General features: G+C 37.3%; 1 protein-coding gene across 1 annotated transcript; it reads left to right on the top strand.

Annotated features, from left to right (window-relative positions):
- Positions 1 to 666: 666 nt before the first annotated feature.
- LOC128741824 (ubiquilin-1) lies at positions 667 to 13872 on the top strand. Its single transcript, XM_053837897.1, has 5 exons — positions 667 to 811; positions 12212 to 12881; positions 12935 to 13173; positions 13236 to 13671; positions 13737 to 13872. Exons 1-5 carry the CDS (start codon positions 713 to 715, stop codon positions 13811 to 13813), a joined length of 1521 nt encoding a protein of 506 aa, XP_053693872.1. The 5' UTR covers positions 667 to 712; the 3' UTR covers positions 13814 to 13872.
- Positions 13873 to 15545: the final 1673 nt, after the last annotated feature.

The raw sequence follows: 15545 nt of genomic DNA, 5'->3' as shown, positions 1-15545 counted from the left end.
TATAGTGGTGGTGACGCTAGCATATTGGGTGATTTTAATTTGAAATTTTATCCCGAAAAATTTGTTCCTGAATAGATGTCTGTTCTCTGTGCTACCTCCGCGTATTCATACATGACCCAGGACAAACCATATTTCCCACAAGAGGTTTATTGTTTCAGATTTCAGTTTTCCTCTTGTGATGTGACGACGAACAGACCGCGAAAACGCGAGCGACGCGACGACCTACACGGCAAAAAATAATGACATCATCGCAACTTAAATTTTGGTTGGAATAAACATGCTTATGGTTGAAAATAAACTTTTAGTTTGGATCAACTGATATTTAATTTGTAACAATGCGAGTTAATCAAGTTGAAATAATGTGTAAAAGTCGTTACTTTCAACTAGATTTGTGGATTTAATGCAAACAAATTTCGATGTTAACGTAATCAAAAATTTAGTTTGGGCTTCAACCAAATTTATGGTTGTTTTAAACTAGCCACATTTTTCTCCGTGTAATCAGTAAAGTAATCAAAGGTGCGTAGTAATCATTGCTGTTGGAAACCCCTAGCAAACAACTCTTTGACGTAATTACTTGTATTTGAGCCCCTAGAAATAGGATTAATATAGTTTTCGAGCAATTTCAATTATTTTAACTAAACAGATAACTCTGTTACTTCTGACTGGCTGCGTTGTTTGATTTTTGATATAACATTGAATAACTGAGTTCGAAATGGCGGAGGAAGCTGACCGTAAGAAAATTGTAATTACTGTTAAGACTCCAAAGGATAAAAAACTAATTGAGATTGGTGAAGATGTAGAAATAAAGGAGGTATGTATTCCTTAACAGTTTTATTTAGAAGGCCGAACAATTGCATGAATCAGTGCAATAGATTGAATTAAAAAGTATTGATGTTTTTTAATTTATTTGCTTAGTAGTGATTACAAAACTAAGAAGTATGAAGCCTGAAAGAAATGGTCTTCGTACGTGTCATTACAAAAGTATTGTGTATCCAGCGCTAAGTTGGACTTCCGAAAAAACAGCAAATAATTTTTCTCGTATCGTACATTAAACCTACACTCCAAATAATCCGCACATAACTAATGGAAAATTTCCATATGAAAATCCTTATGATTATTATGTGCCACATATAAACACAATCCGCCCAGAAGTACACATGAAAATTATATGCATATGAATAGTATGTGCAAATTTTAAAAACACAAATGGTAACTGTTCGGCACATAAAGTTCATTTACTCCGCACGTGGAAAAAATCTATGTGTGAAACACATAGAAACTATACGAAAAGTTTTTGTATTTTAGGATAATTCATAAAGCGACATATCAAATCACATCGGCTTAATAAAATAGGACTGATGGAAGAAAAACAGTGTCATTTAGAAGCCAAATGGCAACTTTACCATCGGTTCTGGAACATCCGGTGCCAGTTTCGGGCGAATATTTTTGGATTTAAAGATAATTCACCATGCGGCACCTCAAATCACATCTCGTTGATAAAATAACAATAATGGAAGTACAATGGGGCGTCAGTCGCATATAATCCGGTACACGATATTTATAATGAACCGTAAAATGGGGTAACTCGGGGCAGATGAATTACCCTGCAATCCAAAAATGTCCTCAAAAACCGCGTACCGCACAGTCCGGAACCGATGGTGAAATGGCAATTTTGGCTCCAAAATTTTTCCATTGTACTTCCATTAGCGTTATTTTATCAAGCCAATGTGCTTTGATGTGCCGCATGATGAATTATCCTATCCAAAAATGTTCTCAAAAACCGTGCACCCGAAGTTTCGGAACCGATGATGAAATGGCCATTTGTCTTCAAATTGTCCTCAAACCTCTTGTAACTATCTTATTTGATCAAGGTGTTGTGATTCGATGTGCAGCCCGATGAGTTATTTCAAAATCCAAAAATGTCCCGCGGAACCAGGTACCGGATGTTCCAGAACCGGTGGTAAAGTGGCCATTTGGCTTCTAAATGTCTTTATTATACTTTCAATAGTCTAATGATATCAAGCTGACGTAATTTGACGTGTGGCAAGTATAGGGTTGCCAAGCCTGATAATTACAAAAACCGGCCGGTCGGTCCTGCCTTCAAAAAATGCGGCGGGGGGGGGGGAGGGGTGTTGTGGCAGCATTTCAGAGGATTTGTCTGTAATGTGTAATGTGTGCATTACAGTCGCCGGTAGCATGTAACCGGCATAGAGAGAAAGTGGGAGCCGCTTGACAGTTTCCCGTGTAAGTTATTGAAGATAGCTAGTTTTTGAGTGACAACTAGCTGCTTCTGGCGCTGGTGGACAGTTTAATGTATATTACCGCCAGAAACAAGGTATTATCACTACAAAACTAGCTATCGTCAATGATCCACTGTTCAGGATCAGGGATGCCACATATAATTCTGTGTTTTTTGTTGGAAAAATCTGGCAGTCTGTACGGCGAGGAAAAATATCTGTGCAAAAATCTGTCCAATGTACAACAATAAGAGTGAAAGAGATAGAGTCATTTTCCGTCTCTTTCACTCTCATGTAAAAGCTCAAAAATCTGTTTAATCTGTGTAATTTGGCGAAAATCTGTATTCTATGCATACAGATTCTGTGCAGGCGATTTCTTTCAAATATCTGTTAAACGCAGAATAATCTGTGCTTGTGGCAACCCTGTTCAGGATTGCTAATAAATTTATCAGAAAATTTAACAAACCAGGCAAAAAGTACAAATCCGGCTTCGTACGTCGGAAAACCGGCCTTTTTGCCGGATTGACCGGCCACCGGCTTTGCAAGTGAAAAACCGGTCGGGCCGGCCAAAAACCGGCCACTTGGCAACCCTAGTGGCAAGATAAATCATCCTAAAATTCAAAATTGTCCTCAAAAACCAGGTACCGGATGATCCGGAACCGATAGGAAAATGGCCGTTTGAGTCCAAAATGTCCCCATTGTACTTCCATTAATCTTATTTTATCAAGCCAATGTGATTTGATGTGCCGCAAAATGAATTATCTCAAAATATAAACATGTCCCCCGGGACCTGGTAGTGGGTGTTCCGGAACCGACGCAGAAGTGGCCATTAGTCTACAAATATCCCCTAACATACCTTGGGTGCCAGTTTTTGGCCACAGCTTTCAAACGAGGTAAAGAAAACGAAATTCGGATTGAAAATGGATAAATGAGAGCAATTTCAAAACTTGGGTCGTTTTCGACCCCAATATATAATATGTAACTTTTTTCTAATGCATTAGGAAGGTTAAGCACCGTATATTAAACCGTTAAAACGTGTAAAAGTAAAATATATCAATCAAATAATCAAATGTTGATTGTATTCAATGTGTGTGATGTATGTGTGTATGTATGTATGTATATATGTATGTATATATGTATGTATGTATGTATATATGTATGTACGTATGTATGGACATGTGTGTATGTGATGACAATTTGCAATTTTAGAATTTGCATTGAAATTCAAGAAAAGTGAGAAACATGTCAATTGTCTGAAGTTTTTGAAGTCTCTTAGTGGAATGTGGAATACGAACTCTGAGATTAAAGAAAAGAAAAAACTTTCCGACTAAATTCCACTATTTAATATTTATTCGCGACAGATACGTATACGCTTCGAAATAAGATGCTGATGAAGCCTGCACGTTGTAGGCGAACTACGTATCTGTCGCAAAAAAATATTAAATACAGTAGGATTTCGAATTTGGCAAGAAATGTGTGTCACCTATGTTGCCAAAATCGAAACCGTGCCAAAATCGAGATCTTTTTTTGATATGACAAAATCTTGAATGAAATTGACTAAATGTTATCAATCAACGATTGCAACCTTTTTATGTCAAAAAATCCGCCAAGAGCTATCCGTGCGGTGCAAGTAAGTTTTTGGCGACCTACGGTAAGACGTAGTCCTACGGCAATAAAAATATTATTGTTCGAAACATTCTATAACCGCAAACTTTTGTTCATGAACACACTTAGGCCAATAGTTTTTCGTTATTTAAAGTAATGCGGAAACTGACTGATATTTAAGCATACTTTTGCAAGTAAAATGTTTTGTGTTGCCAAAAACGGATACTTTTGTTACCAAAAGCGAACCATGCCAAATTCGAAATCCCACTGTAGTGGGATTCAATTGGAAAGTTTTATCTTTTCTTTGATTTCAGATTTCAATTGCTATTTTCTTCACTTGCTGTTACTCACAATTGTACAAGAAAAGCAAAAGGCGAAGAAAAGCAGTTAATTTAAGCATATGTAGGAATAGTGGTGTATGGGATTAAAAATACTAGTGAGTTGAGTTTTCCAAATAAACTTCAAACGATTTCGGCGCATCAATAGATGCTCTTTCCAATCAATAGAAACTAGAGCTTAGAAATTTTATATGAAAAATAGGAGGAAAAAGATCGTACGGTAGTAATTTTGTACGATTTGTTTTCGTTAGTGACACTTTAAATGACAGAAATCTTATGTCATGTATCATATTTTACCGAATAAATCGAATTGACAAGCACTGGAAATCATATCGATCATATTTCCCATTCTCAAGCATGTTTATGGCGCAGCTTTTGCACTATTCGACCTCATCTTGTTTTCCTGACCCTCTAACGGGATACATTGTAAAAACGATGCGATCAAGCTAATGACTATCTTTTCATGAAAGTACATTCAAAAGAAGCTTAAGTTTTGATTTTCATGCAAAAACATTATCTGAAGGAGCGCCAGCTAAGAAAAAGTTCAATTTCTCTTTTTCATATCTAATGCCCTCCCATGGGTAGGTGGTTTGTCGCGTACTTCGGCAGACTCCTAAATTTAATTCCGCATGTAGAATGTAATACAGTTTAAGTTAGATATATGTGTAGTATGTAGTATAGTATTGCATAATTTAGCTTTATGTGTAGCATGTGGCTCGTAAAGCGGAATGGAGCGAAATCGAACGGATTTGATTTTAAATTCAATCCGTTTGGGCCGAAGCACCGGGAGGGCTTACTCAGTTCCCTAGATGAATTGCTGGTATGCACAGAAATTTCTCTAGAAAACTGAAACCAAATCCTACCCACCATTCATGAGATTTTGACTTACTCATGAAAATTAAAATTTATCGCTAGTTAGAACGAACGAGTGTTCAAAAATGATGTGATGTCTTTATTTGCGTAATCGAGACATTTTCTATGAGATTGCCATAGAATTTGTGGCTGTTATGTGATTATGGACAGCACTGAAAAATATACACACACGTACATGTATACATGTGTATGCACGTATGAGTGTGCATGGGTGTATAGGTACGAATGAATATATGTTTGAGTGTTCTATGATGAGTCGGAAATTCTTCTTATACCTATGCTGCCAACTACAATTATTAATGGTCAGGAAGTTATAGTCAGTAGCTGTGTTTCCTGTGTCAGTTTCCTATGCTATTACTATTATTACTAATATTGCTATCGTTGCTGTTACTGTCACCTCTATTGTATTGTTTTGGATGTAATTATAATTATTTTTTTCTTATTTCCCTCCTTTATTAGAATGATTTGCATGTCTTGTGACTAACCGCGTTAACGGTATTCAACTAACAACATAAAATAATCATGAATGACGCTGTTTGTCTCCCAAGGGCCCTCCTAATGCTGATGAGCCTCTGTCGGAGAGTCCATCAAGTCGAACGGTGGCAACTCACCGGCGGCCTGCTCCTCTCCATTCTTGCGGCTGTCGTCGCGGTCGGACTTAGTGGATCTCTCGAAAAGCTTTATAGCCACGATATATATTTTGTTCTGTCCATTGCCCAATGCTGGCAGACTTCAACTGAAATTCCATTTCTAACTAAATCTTTTTAGAGTTAAAACTTCTTCAAGTAAAAACAGGCATTCGATTCTCTGGCTGATTCAAGCGATAGCGAAGGGCTGTCCTCAATATACCATCATTCCCACTTCCTAAAATAGGGTCATAGTACATAATATATGGCCATGGTATGAGGATTTTTTTTCGATTCAATACCATCCTCACAGAATTATCAACGTCGTTAACATCTTATTAAGTCTTGTTTCAGTGATAGCTTGCACTTAAGACTTAACACGGCATATATACATATCTCCAAGTCAAGTTCTTCTTGATCCACCTCATCCCTTCTTAGTTACAGAATCATTTCAATTGACCACGGTCTGAAGAGCATACCGACAAATCGGTTGACTACCGCTACAAATATGCAATTAATGCCACCGGGAATAATACGAGCGAGTCCCAGTCCCCATTATATCGCATCTGCTCTATTTTTCGGAAGTTCAAGTAGTTTTTCGATAGTTCTGAGCGATAATATTGCTCTTGAATAATATTCCGCACAAAATATTCGAAAATTTACGCCAACAGCTACAATACTGCAAAGATGGTAGATAAAGAGGCGGCTGTGGCTTTTAATGAGCATAGGTTGTTGGACAGCGCTGGGCCAATCGTGATGACATGGGTATTTGGGAGATGAGTAGCGTCTATCCTAGCGAGTAGTTAGTCGGTAGTAGCATAGGTGATGGACAGACATAGAATTCTCGTGATATTACTAACTCGAAAATTGCGATCAACATGTTGACTAAAAATTTCTTCTTTTCTTTTCTTTTCCTTCTCTGCCTGATCTCTATCGCTTCTTCTCACGGCAACAATGTTGTCGTGAGGGGAGGCAAGAGATCAGCCACAGATGACTGCACTGGTGACAACGATGGAGAGGACGACCGGCGTGGAGCTTGCTTTAGGCTTAATTAAGATCGCCTACGAACAAGACGAGGAAACAAACAAAGGAAGGAGAAAACAAGATAAGTACAAGCCATCTTATTCTATATTCACCAAGTACACAATTATAACGAGCCAAGTTCTGTCACTCTTCTTCCTCCTCATTAATCCATAATCACCAACGCATTATGGCGCTAGCGTTATCCGCAAGGATTCTTTTATCATTATCACAACCACCTTATCTCAGCCCTGGACAGACTTGGCTCTAACTGCCCCACCTCGTGCTGCAAACAGAAACAGAACAGAAATAATTTATAACGATTTCATCTAAAATGATTTATCTAATTTGAATTATTTTGGCATCAAATTAGAGATTTTAATGCTGCAAATATATCTGCGAAATTTCAGAAGAATTGGTTTTGCCGATCAAAAGATATTAACCCTCCAACACTCGCGCCAACTTTTGTATACGGTTACTCGCGCGCACAATGGCCCAAAGCCAAAAAGACATGCGCAATAGAATTTTGACTAAGAAAACTTGGTGTTAGGTTTATGGAACCTTCGCAAGAATTTCTTGAAATTGAAAGTTCTATCGTCTGGTGCAATTTAAATTTTGATTAATCCCCCTACAAGTAAAATAAAAAAAAATTATTTTTCTTCAGTTTCAATATAACACATTGATGTGTTCTACAAAGTTTTAGAACATATTATTACAAGAAATTTTGTTGAATACAGTAACCTTCTATCTACTCAGCGAAGGTAGAAAAATCTTATTCATTGTATATGAATTTGTAAAATCAGTTTTTTCTATTTTAGCTCTTTTTGTTATTGTTGTATGACTTCTTCATGTATTACAAAATTGTATAAATAGTAAAAATACACAACTATGCTGAACATAGAATATCTCTATGTTTGCTTGTTTAGGAACTGTAGAACTTTGATTATAAAAAATACCCTGATTTTGACCCAGAATTACTCGACTACTAACAGACGGATACATTTTAAACATTTTACATTTGCTGATAGTTTTGCTGCATACAGACACCATTTTTCATATGAAGAAACGAGAGAAAATTCCAGTTGAGGCCAATTGCGGTACACCTCACATGCTACTTGCTTCGTTTCTGTGATGTCGGTTTATGCTAATCTATTTTCCTAACAATTTAAACTATCAATGCCTTGAATAATTCCGACATTTTGCTCATAACAAGTTTATTAAAGAATACACGTTAGTATATACGTACGTAATATACAATTTGTAACTTTATAACAATATGGCATTCAAAAACCTACACATAGTGTACAAAATACAATAGCGTGAGTAACCGAAGGTTAATAAAAATTTATGAAATTTATTCAAGAAAGCTTTATTGTTGTGAATCAAATAGAATGGCATTACAGGAAATTATGCATAGTTTAAAAACCTATAAACTAGACCTTTACTACGCAATGTAATGTTAAAGAATATTTCATCTTACAACTTACTTTTACTTGCACTTACCCTCATTAGTACCAACTTACTCAGCAATTTCATCAGAAAAAAAACTCAAAATTTATAAGTGCTTCTATTTGGTTCAAATTTTGTAAACTTATTCAACTTCCAAAAATTTCATGTAAGCCAAACGTTGTAGGTTTTTCTTCTGGTATCCAATTTCCATGTGCAGTATTAACACTCGTATTGGCTATTAACACTAACTTATTTTATGCTTACCTATTAACAAGGTCGTGTGGATCCGCCGTCTGCTCAAAACCTCGATTTTCAGATCAGGCAGCCGGGAACCACCCAGTATTGCACCTCCTAGCTTGGCTACTCAATAGAGCATTACCGGGTATGGCCAGGTGGAGGCGCTAGGTAGGGGCTTGGGAAAGCTAGAGTTATATTGGACGCTCCTCATTTGCCTTCCCCATTTCATACCCACCATAGAATAAATTCTTGTCACCAAAACACCCACATGCCAAATTTTGTTCTATTTGCTTGATTAGTTCTCGAGTTATGCAGAAATTTGTATTTCATTTGTATGGGAGCCCCCCCCTCCTAGTGGGGGGAGGGGTCTCTAACCATCACTAAAACCTTTCCTGGCCCCCTAAACCTCTACATGCAAATTTTCACGCCGATTGGTTCAGTAGTTTTTGATTCTATAAGGAACATCCCGACAGACAGAAATCCATTTTTATATATAAGACTAACTGACCCGACAAAATTCGTATTGCCACAAAATAACCTGTGTTGTACATAAATCATGAGTCTCGGGTAATCTTTGTCACAATCTCGAGTTTTGCAAGTTTTTGAGGAGTTCAACCTTAGATGATTCATTTTGGCAGTTACGTAACTATGAAAGCATCCCAGGTAACCAATAAGCATCTCCAATGCTATTCAAATGTAAACCAATTGGCATTTAAGTCGCCTTAAATGCTACTTAAACGCTATTTTGGCAAAATATACCGCTACTTTACTGATAACCTTCTTATAGTGCTGACAATGCTAATTTACAGCTAATTACCGGCACGAAGAATTTGTATACAATTTTAGATGCGAATTTACAACACTTATGCAGTCAAAAAGCTAATATACAACAACGTGCAGTATAAATGCCAGATACGCTGATTTGCTGCTTATGTTAATGCTTATTAGTTACCAGGAATGGGTAGATTAATATACAAATTTGCAATTTTTCCTCACAGTAAAGTAGAAAACAACGCCCCTGTTCTCTCATTGCATAGCCAGAAAGCGTATAGTAATATTCACCATGATTGTACAACATTTCGCCGAATATCATTTTGCGAAAAACCCTAAGCGGAATGTACCATTTCACGGAAAACTTTTTTGTGGAAAGTACCATTTCGCGATCCTCTCCTTATTCACTGTCGCTCGTTTCAAGAAACCCAGGTAGACCTAGGAAAACAAATTAACCTAGACAGTAGTGATTTCTGCCCGAAGTTGCCTCCCCTCAATGGGTGGCGCTTCCGACGGCGGGTCACCGGCAACACTCGCGGCCGTCTCGTCCTGAATGATCTAGTGTTACTATAGATAGCTTTTGTGGTCTTGTTATTACTAATGTTTTATGGAAGAGTCTCGAATTTCTCAAGTTCGATTAGTTTTTGAGTTTCGCAAAAATTTCTGTTTCATTTGTATGAGAGTCCATATTCGTCTACCACAGGGGTGAGAGGTCTAACTATTATAAAATAAATTCAAGACTCCAAAATCTCCCACATGCCAAATTTGGTTCCATTTGCTTGATTAGTTCTCAAGTTATAAGGAAATTTGAATTTCATTTGTATGAAAGCCCCCTGCTCCTAAACAGGGGAGGGGTCTTAATTCATCATAGAAAAAATTTCTGCCACCCAAAAGCCCCACATGCCACATTTGCTTGATTAGTTCTCGAGTTATGAGGAAATTTGTTTTTCATTTGTATAGGAGCTCCCCCTCCTAAAGTGGGGAGGGGTCCTAATTCACAATAGAAAATATTCTTGCCTACAAAAACACCCACATGCCAAATTTGGTTCCATTTGCTTGATTAGTTCTAGAGTTATGAGGAAATTTGTATTTCGTTTGTATGGGAGCCCCCCCTCCTTAAATGGTAAGGGGTCCTAATTCATCATAGAAAAAAATGGTTGCCTCCAAAAATACCCACATGCCAAATATGGTTCCATTCGCTTGATTAGTTCTCGAATTATAAAGAAATTTGTATTTCATTTGTTTAGAGGAGCCCCCCCCCCCCCTCCCAAAGTGGGGAGTGGTCCTAATTCATCATAGAAAAAATTCTAGCCTCCAAAAACACCCACATGCCAAATTTGGTTCCATGTGCTGGATTAGTTCTCGAGTTATGAGGAAATTTGTATTTTGTTTGTATAGGAGCCCACCCTCCTAAGGTGGGAGGGGTCCTTATTCACCATAGATAATATTGTTGCCCTCGAAAATTTTCCACACCAAATTTGGTTCCATTTGCTTGATTAGTTCTCGAGTTATGAAGAAATTTGTATTTCATTTGTATAGGAGCCCCCCCTCCTAAAGTGAGGAGGGGTCCCAATTCATCATAGAAAAAATTTTGGTCTCCAAAAACACCCACATGCCAAATTTGGTTCCATTTGCTTGATTAGTTCTAGAGTTATGAGGAAATTTGTATTTCGTTTGTATGGGAGCCTCCGTCCTAAAAAGATAAGGGGTCCTAATTCATCATAGAAAAAATGGTTGCCTCCAAAAACACCCGCATGCCAAATATGGTTCCATTTGCTTGATTAGTTCTCGAATTATGAGGAAATTTGTATTTCATTTGTGTAGAAGCCCCCCCTCTTAAAGTGGGGAGGGGTCCCAATTCATCATAGAAAAAATTTTGGTCTCCAAAAACACCCATATGCCAAATTTGGTTCTATTTGCTTGATTAGTTCTCGAGTTATCAGGAAATTTGTATATCATTGGTACAGGAGCCCCCCCCCTCCTAAAGTGAGAAGGGGTCCCAATTCATCATAGAAAAAATTTTGTCTCCAAAAACACCCACATGCCAAATTTGGTTCCATTTGCTTGATTAGTTTTCGAGTTATGAGGAAATTTGTATTTCGTTTGTATAGGAGCCCCCCCTCTTAAAGTGGGGAGGGGTCCTAATTCACCATAGAAAATATTCTTGCCCTCGAAAACTTTCATATGCCAAATTTTGTTCCATTTGCTTGATTAGTTCTCGAGTTATGAAGAAATTTGTATTTCATTTGTATGGATGCCCCCCCCCCCCCTCTTAAAGGGGAGAGAAGTCATAATTCCCCTCCTAAAGAGGAGAGGGGCCCCAATTTACCATAGAATAATTTCTTGTCACTAAAAACACCCACATGCCAAATTTTGTTCTATTTGCTTGATTAGTTCTCGAGTTATGCAGAAATTTGTATTTCATTTGTATGGGAGCCCCCCTCTTAGTGGGGGAGGGGTCTCTAACCATCACTAAAACCTTTCCTGGCCCCAAAAACCTCTACATGCAAATTTTCACTTCAATTGGTTCAGTAGTTTTTGATTCAGTAAGGAACATCCCGACAGATAGACAGACAGAAATCCATTTTTGTATAGAAGATATACAAACACATTGCCAGGCATGCTCATTATGCCCCTTACAGCTATGCTAATCAAAAATATTTATAATAATGCGATAAAACAAAAAAATATCTCAATTATAAAAAATAATTGTTCATATATGGTAATAGTAACCATATATGGAGTGGAGAAGTTCATAGCACGCAACAAATGGCTATAGAGCTTACTTTGTGGGTTGCAATTCTTATAGTATTTTTACAATCCTGTATAGGCTCGAGTTTTTTCTCAATAACTCAGACGTGTCAACGAATTTGGACGCGATTTTTGTTGTGATGCTTATTAAGAACATTATCAACAAGTTCATTAATCAAATTAGCGGAATTGATTTCCAATATGCCTAAACGAACGGTGGCCCATTTTGCCCCGTATGCTCATCATGCCCCTATTACCCCTAAGCCTTATCTGTTAATTAAAATCTTGTTATTTTAAATTACAGCTACGTGCAATTGTTGCCCAAAAATTTGAAGCCGATCCTGATTTAGTGTGTTTGATTTTCGCTGGAAAAATTATGAAAGATACAGATACCATGAAGACACATAACATTAAAGACGGACTAACAGTACATTTGGTGATTAAGGTTGCACCTAGAAGTGAACCGGAAGGACCTCGACGTCCGCCTGCTGATATTAGTCAAACTCCTTTTGAATTGAATCAATTAGGTGGCTTAAGCGCTCTGGGAACACTTGGTGGAAATCAGACCAATTTTATGGATTTACAATCTAGGATGCAGCATGAGCTACTTGGAAATCCAGAATTGATGAGAACGGTTTTAAATAATCCGTTAGTTCAACAAATGATGAACAATCCGGAAACAATGCGTCAAATTATCACATCGAATCCTCAGATGCAAGATTTGATGCAACGTAATCCAGAAATTTCGCACATGCTTAATAACCCTGAACTGTTGCGTCAAACAATGGAATTAGCTCGCAATCCATCAATGTTGCAGGAGCTGATGAGATCCCACGACCGGGCGATTTCCAATTTGGAAAGTGTTCCAGGAGGATATAGTGCACTGCAACGAATTTATCGGGACATTCAAGAGCCTATGCTCAATGCGACCACGAGGAATCCTTTCTATGGTTCCGCGGACTCTGGCAGCGCAGGTATGCATTTATAAATTTTATTATTTTCTTCGTGTTACTCATTACATTTGTAGAAAATCCTCAGCAAGGCTCAGAAAACCGTATACCGCTTCCCAATCCTTGGAGGGATAGTCAAAATGGTTCAAATAATTCTACGGGAAATCCACCGCCAAATATATTGAACACAACCAGTATGCAGAGTTTGCTACAACAAATCGCTGACAACCCAGCGTTGATGTCTAACATGATCAACGCTCCGTATACACGTACCATGTTGGAAACGCTTTCGGCTGATTCAAATTTAGCATCCAACGTACTATAAAATACGCCTACTTTTCTTTTGATTTTTCTTATTTTCATACATAATTTTTTCAGTTAATGAGCCAAAATCCTCTGCTGTTCAACAATCCTCCGCTCCAGGAACAGATGCGTGCTATGATGCCACAGTTTCTACAACAACTGCAGAACCCAGAAGTGCAGCAAATGATATCGAATCCACAAGCAATTGAAGCAATACTGCAAATTCAACAAGCAATGGAACAATTGCGGTCGGTTGCGCCAGGACTTGTAAATACAATGGGAATTCCACCGTCACCTTCAGCAACCATCACAACATCCGCTGATTCCGCTACGACTCCTGTAACTACAACTTCTCAATCAAATCCAGCACTTTTTTCTGATTTTATGTCACGCATGATTAACGGTATGAGTTCTGGCGTTAATACTAGTGTCCCTCCAGAACAACGGTATCAAACTCAATTAGAGCAGCTCGCTTCGATGGGTTTTGTGAATCGTGATGCTAATCTTCAAGGTATGACATCGTTATTATACGACCATGCATTTATTTAAGCATTTATGCATATTCACATATTTCAGCTCTTATTGCTTCATTTGGCGATATAAACGCAGCCGTGGAAAGACTTCTAGCTTTGGGTCAGCTTTCGTTAAGTTAACGTGTTTCCGTTTTAAACGGAACCAAAAAATCTTCACGATACACTAAAAATAAATAATCAACAACTACTAGCAATTATTTGCGTCTTATCCGAACCTCGCCCTCTCTTTACATGAAACACTTCCATTATTTATCTCCCAGGTGGACCAGTCGTCGCATGCTTGAATTTCGATTTGCAGAGGTTGTAATGTAACCTACCCCGTAACAAAGTGACAGTTATTAACAGTTTCCCATAGATCATTACACGGGAGCTCCTAACCACACTTTTTGACAGCACTTTTTGGTTTGTTTACATGGTGTTAAAGTTTGAATTGAGTTTTCTATCTTTGTCCGGCAGATAATGATAAAAAATTATAGTTTTTATTTAAGAGAAAGCACCTTACATGCATTTTAAAGCACCTGCAGTCGAATTCCGGTGCTTCAAGAAAATTTCCGAAAAATCTCTACGAAAAGAAATTCTTAGAATCTCTTTCTCTTCCAATAATTCTCTTTTCTTTTTACCGTATTCCGAGCATCTAAAGAGAAAGAAAATTATGATGTCTGCGGAAAGAGAAAATGTAGTTTTTTCTATTCTCCGCTAGATGGCTTCGAGAGCTTTTCTTTAACTTCTCCCTAATATGCGTTGAAAAAATCATCCAACTTACTTTTTTACAGCTTTTGAATTCATTTATAATAACCAGAATGTTTCATAACATATTGTACTGCCGCCAAATTTCGAACAAAAAACTTACGAAGAGATTTTTTAAATTTTCTTATTTTGGAATTCCGGTGAAATGCCCTAAGAAAACTCTTTGACGTTTAAAAAAGAAAAAGAGATTTTTAATCTCTTCAAGATTTTTCGGGTCAGAGAAACCGAATAAAATTTTTACTTACATTGAAAATGTTTGATACATCTATATAAAACAATAAAAATGTATGCTCCGAGTAATGGAAATAGCAATTTTATTATATTTTTATTGTCATTTTGATGCAAAAAGGAGAAATAATCATCACGCAGCGGTTTAGATATCTAAACCGTGCATAGCGTGCAAACATCTGATTTTACGGAGGTGTCTTTGGTGAGGTTTATTAGTTAAAAATAGTCTATCTTTCTGAAAACTAGTTGTGTATCCACCTATTAGGGTAATGTAAGTTTCGTTTTTGTTTTTAATGCATGCAAAGTTGCTTACTTCAGTATGGCGTCACAAACTTGTAGAACATATTTTAAATATACGTTTTCGGTGCTTTCAAATGTTCTCAATTGAGCTTGCTGGCGTTTATCGTTCGCACACATCGATGCGCGATTTGTTGTTGCTGTTTTACACGTTTTACACATTGATTTTACACGTTTGTTTTTGTTTTCCCCCAGTTATACCCCGGTAAAAAAACATACGTTTGAGTGATAAACGATAAGTTTTTGTAGCCTTTTGAACTGGGCTTAGCAAGCTCTATATGCTGAAATACATATTTTATAAGAAAGGCTGTTATCGTTAAAATGTATATTAGACAAATTATAACATATTAAAAAACACATTTCAATAAACAATCGCTCGTATTTTTAAACAGTTTATAAGATTACACCAACCGCAATCAATTATAGGGGTATTGTATTCAACAAAGTTGATAACTTTGGCATGTTTTGCAACTTTGTGAAGACTTTGTGTACATACGTTCAAATGGTCTATTTTTTATGTAATATATGCTGAAAATCAGTGATTCATTACCGCCATCTAGCGAGGTTGTTGCCGCAATTT

Source organism: Sabethes cyaneus, chromosome 3, assembly GCF_943734655.1.
Source record: "Sabethes cyaneus chromosome 3, idSabCyanKW18_F2, whole genome shotgun sequence".
In the NCBI taxonomy this organism is placed as follows: Eukaryota; Metazoa; Arthropoda; class Insecta; order Diptera; family Culicidae; genus Sabethes; species Sabethes cyaneus.
The sequence above is the reverse complement of the archived record's forward strand: the minus strand, read 5'-3'. Positions and strand labels throughout refer to the sequence as shown.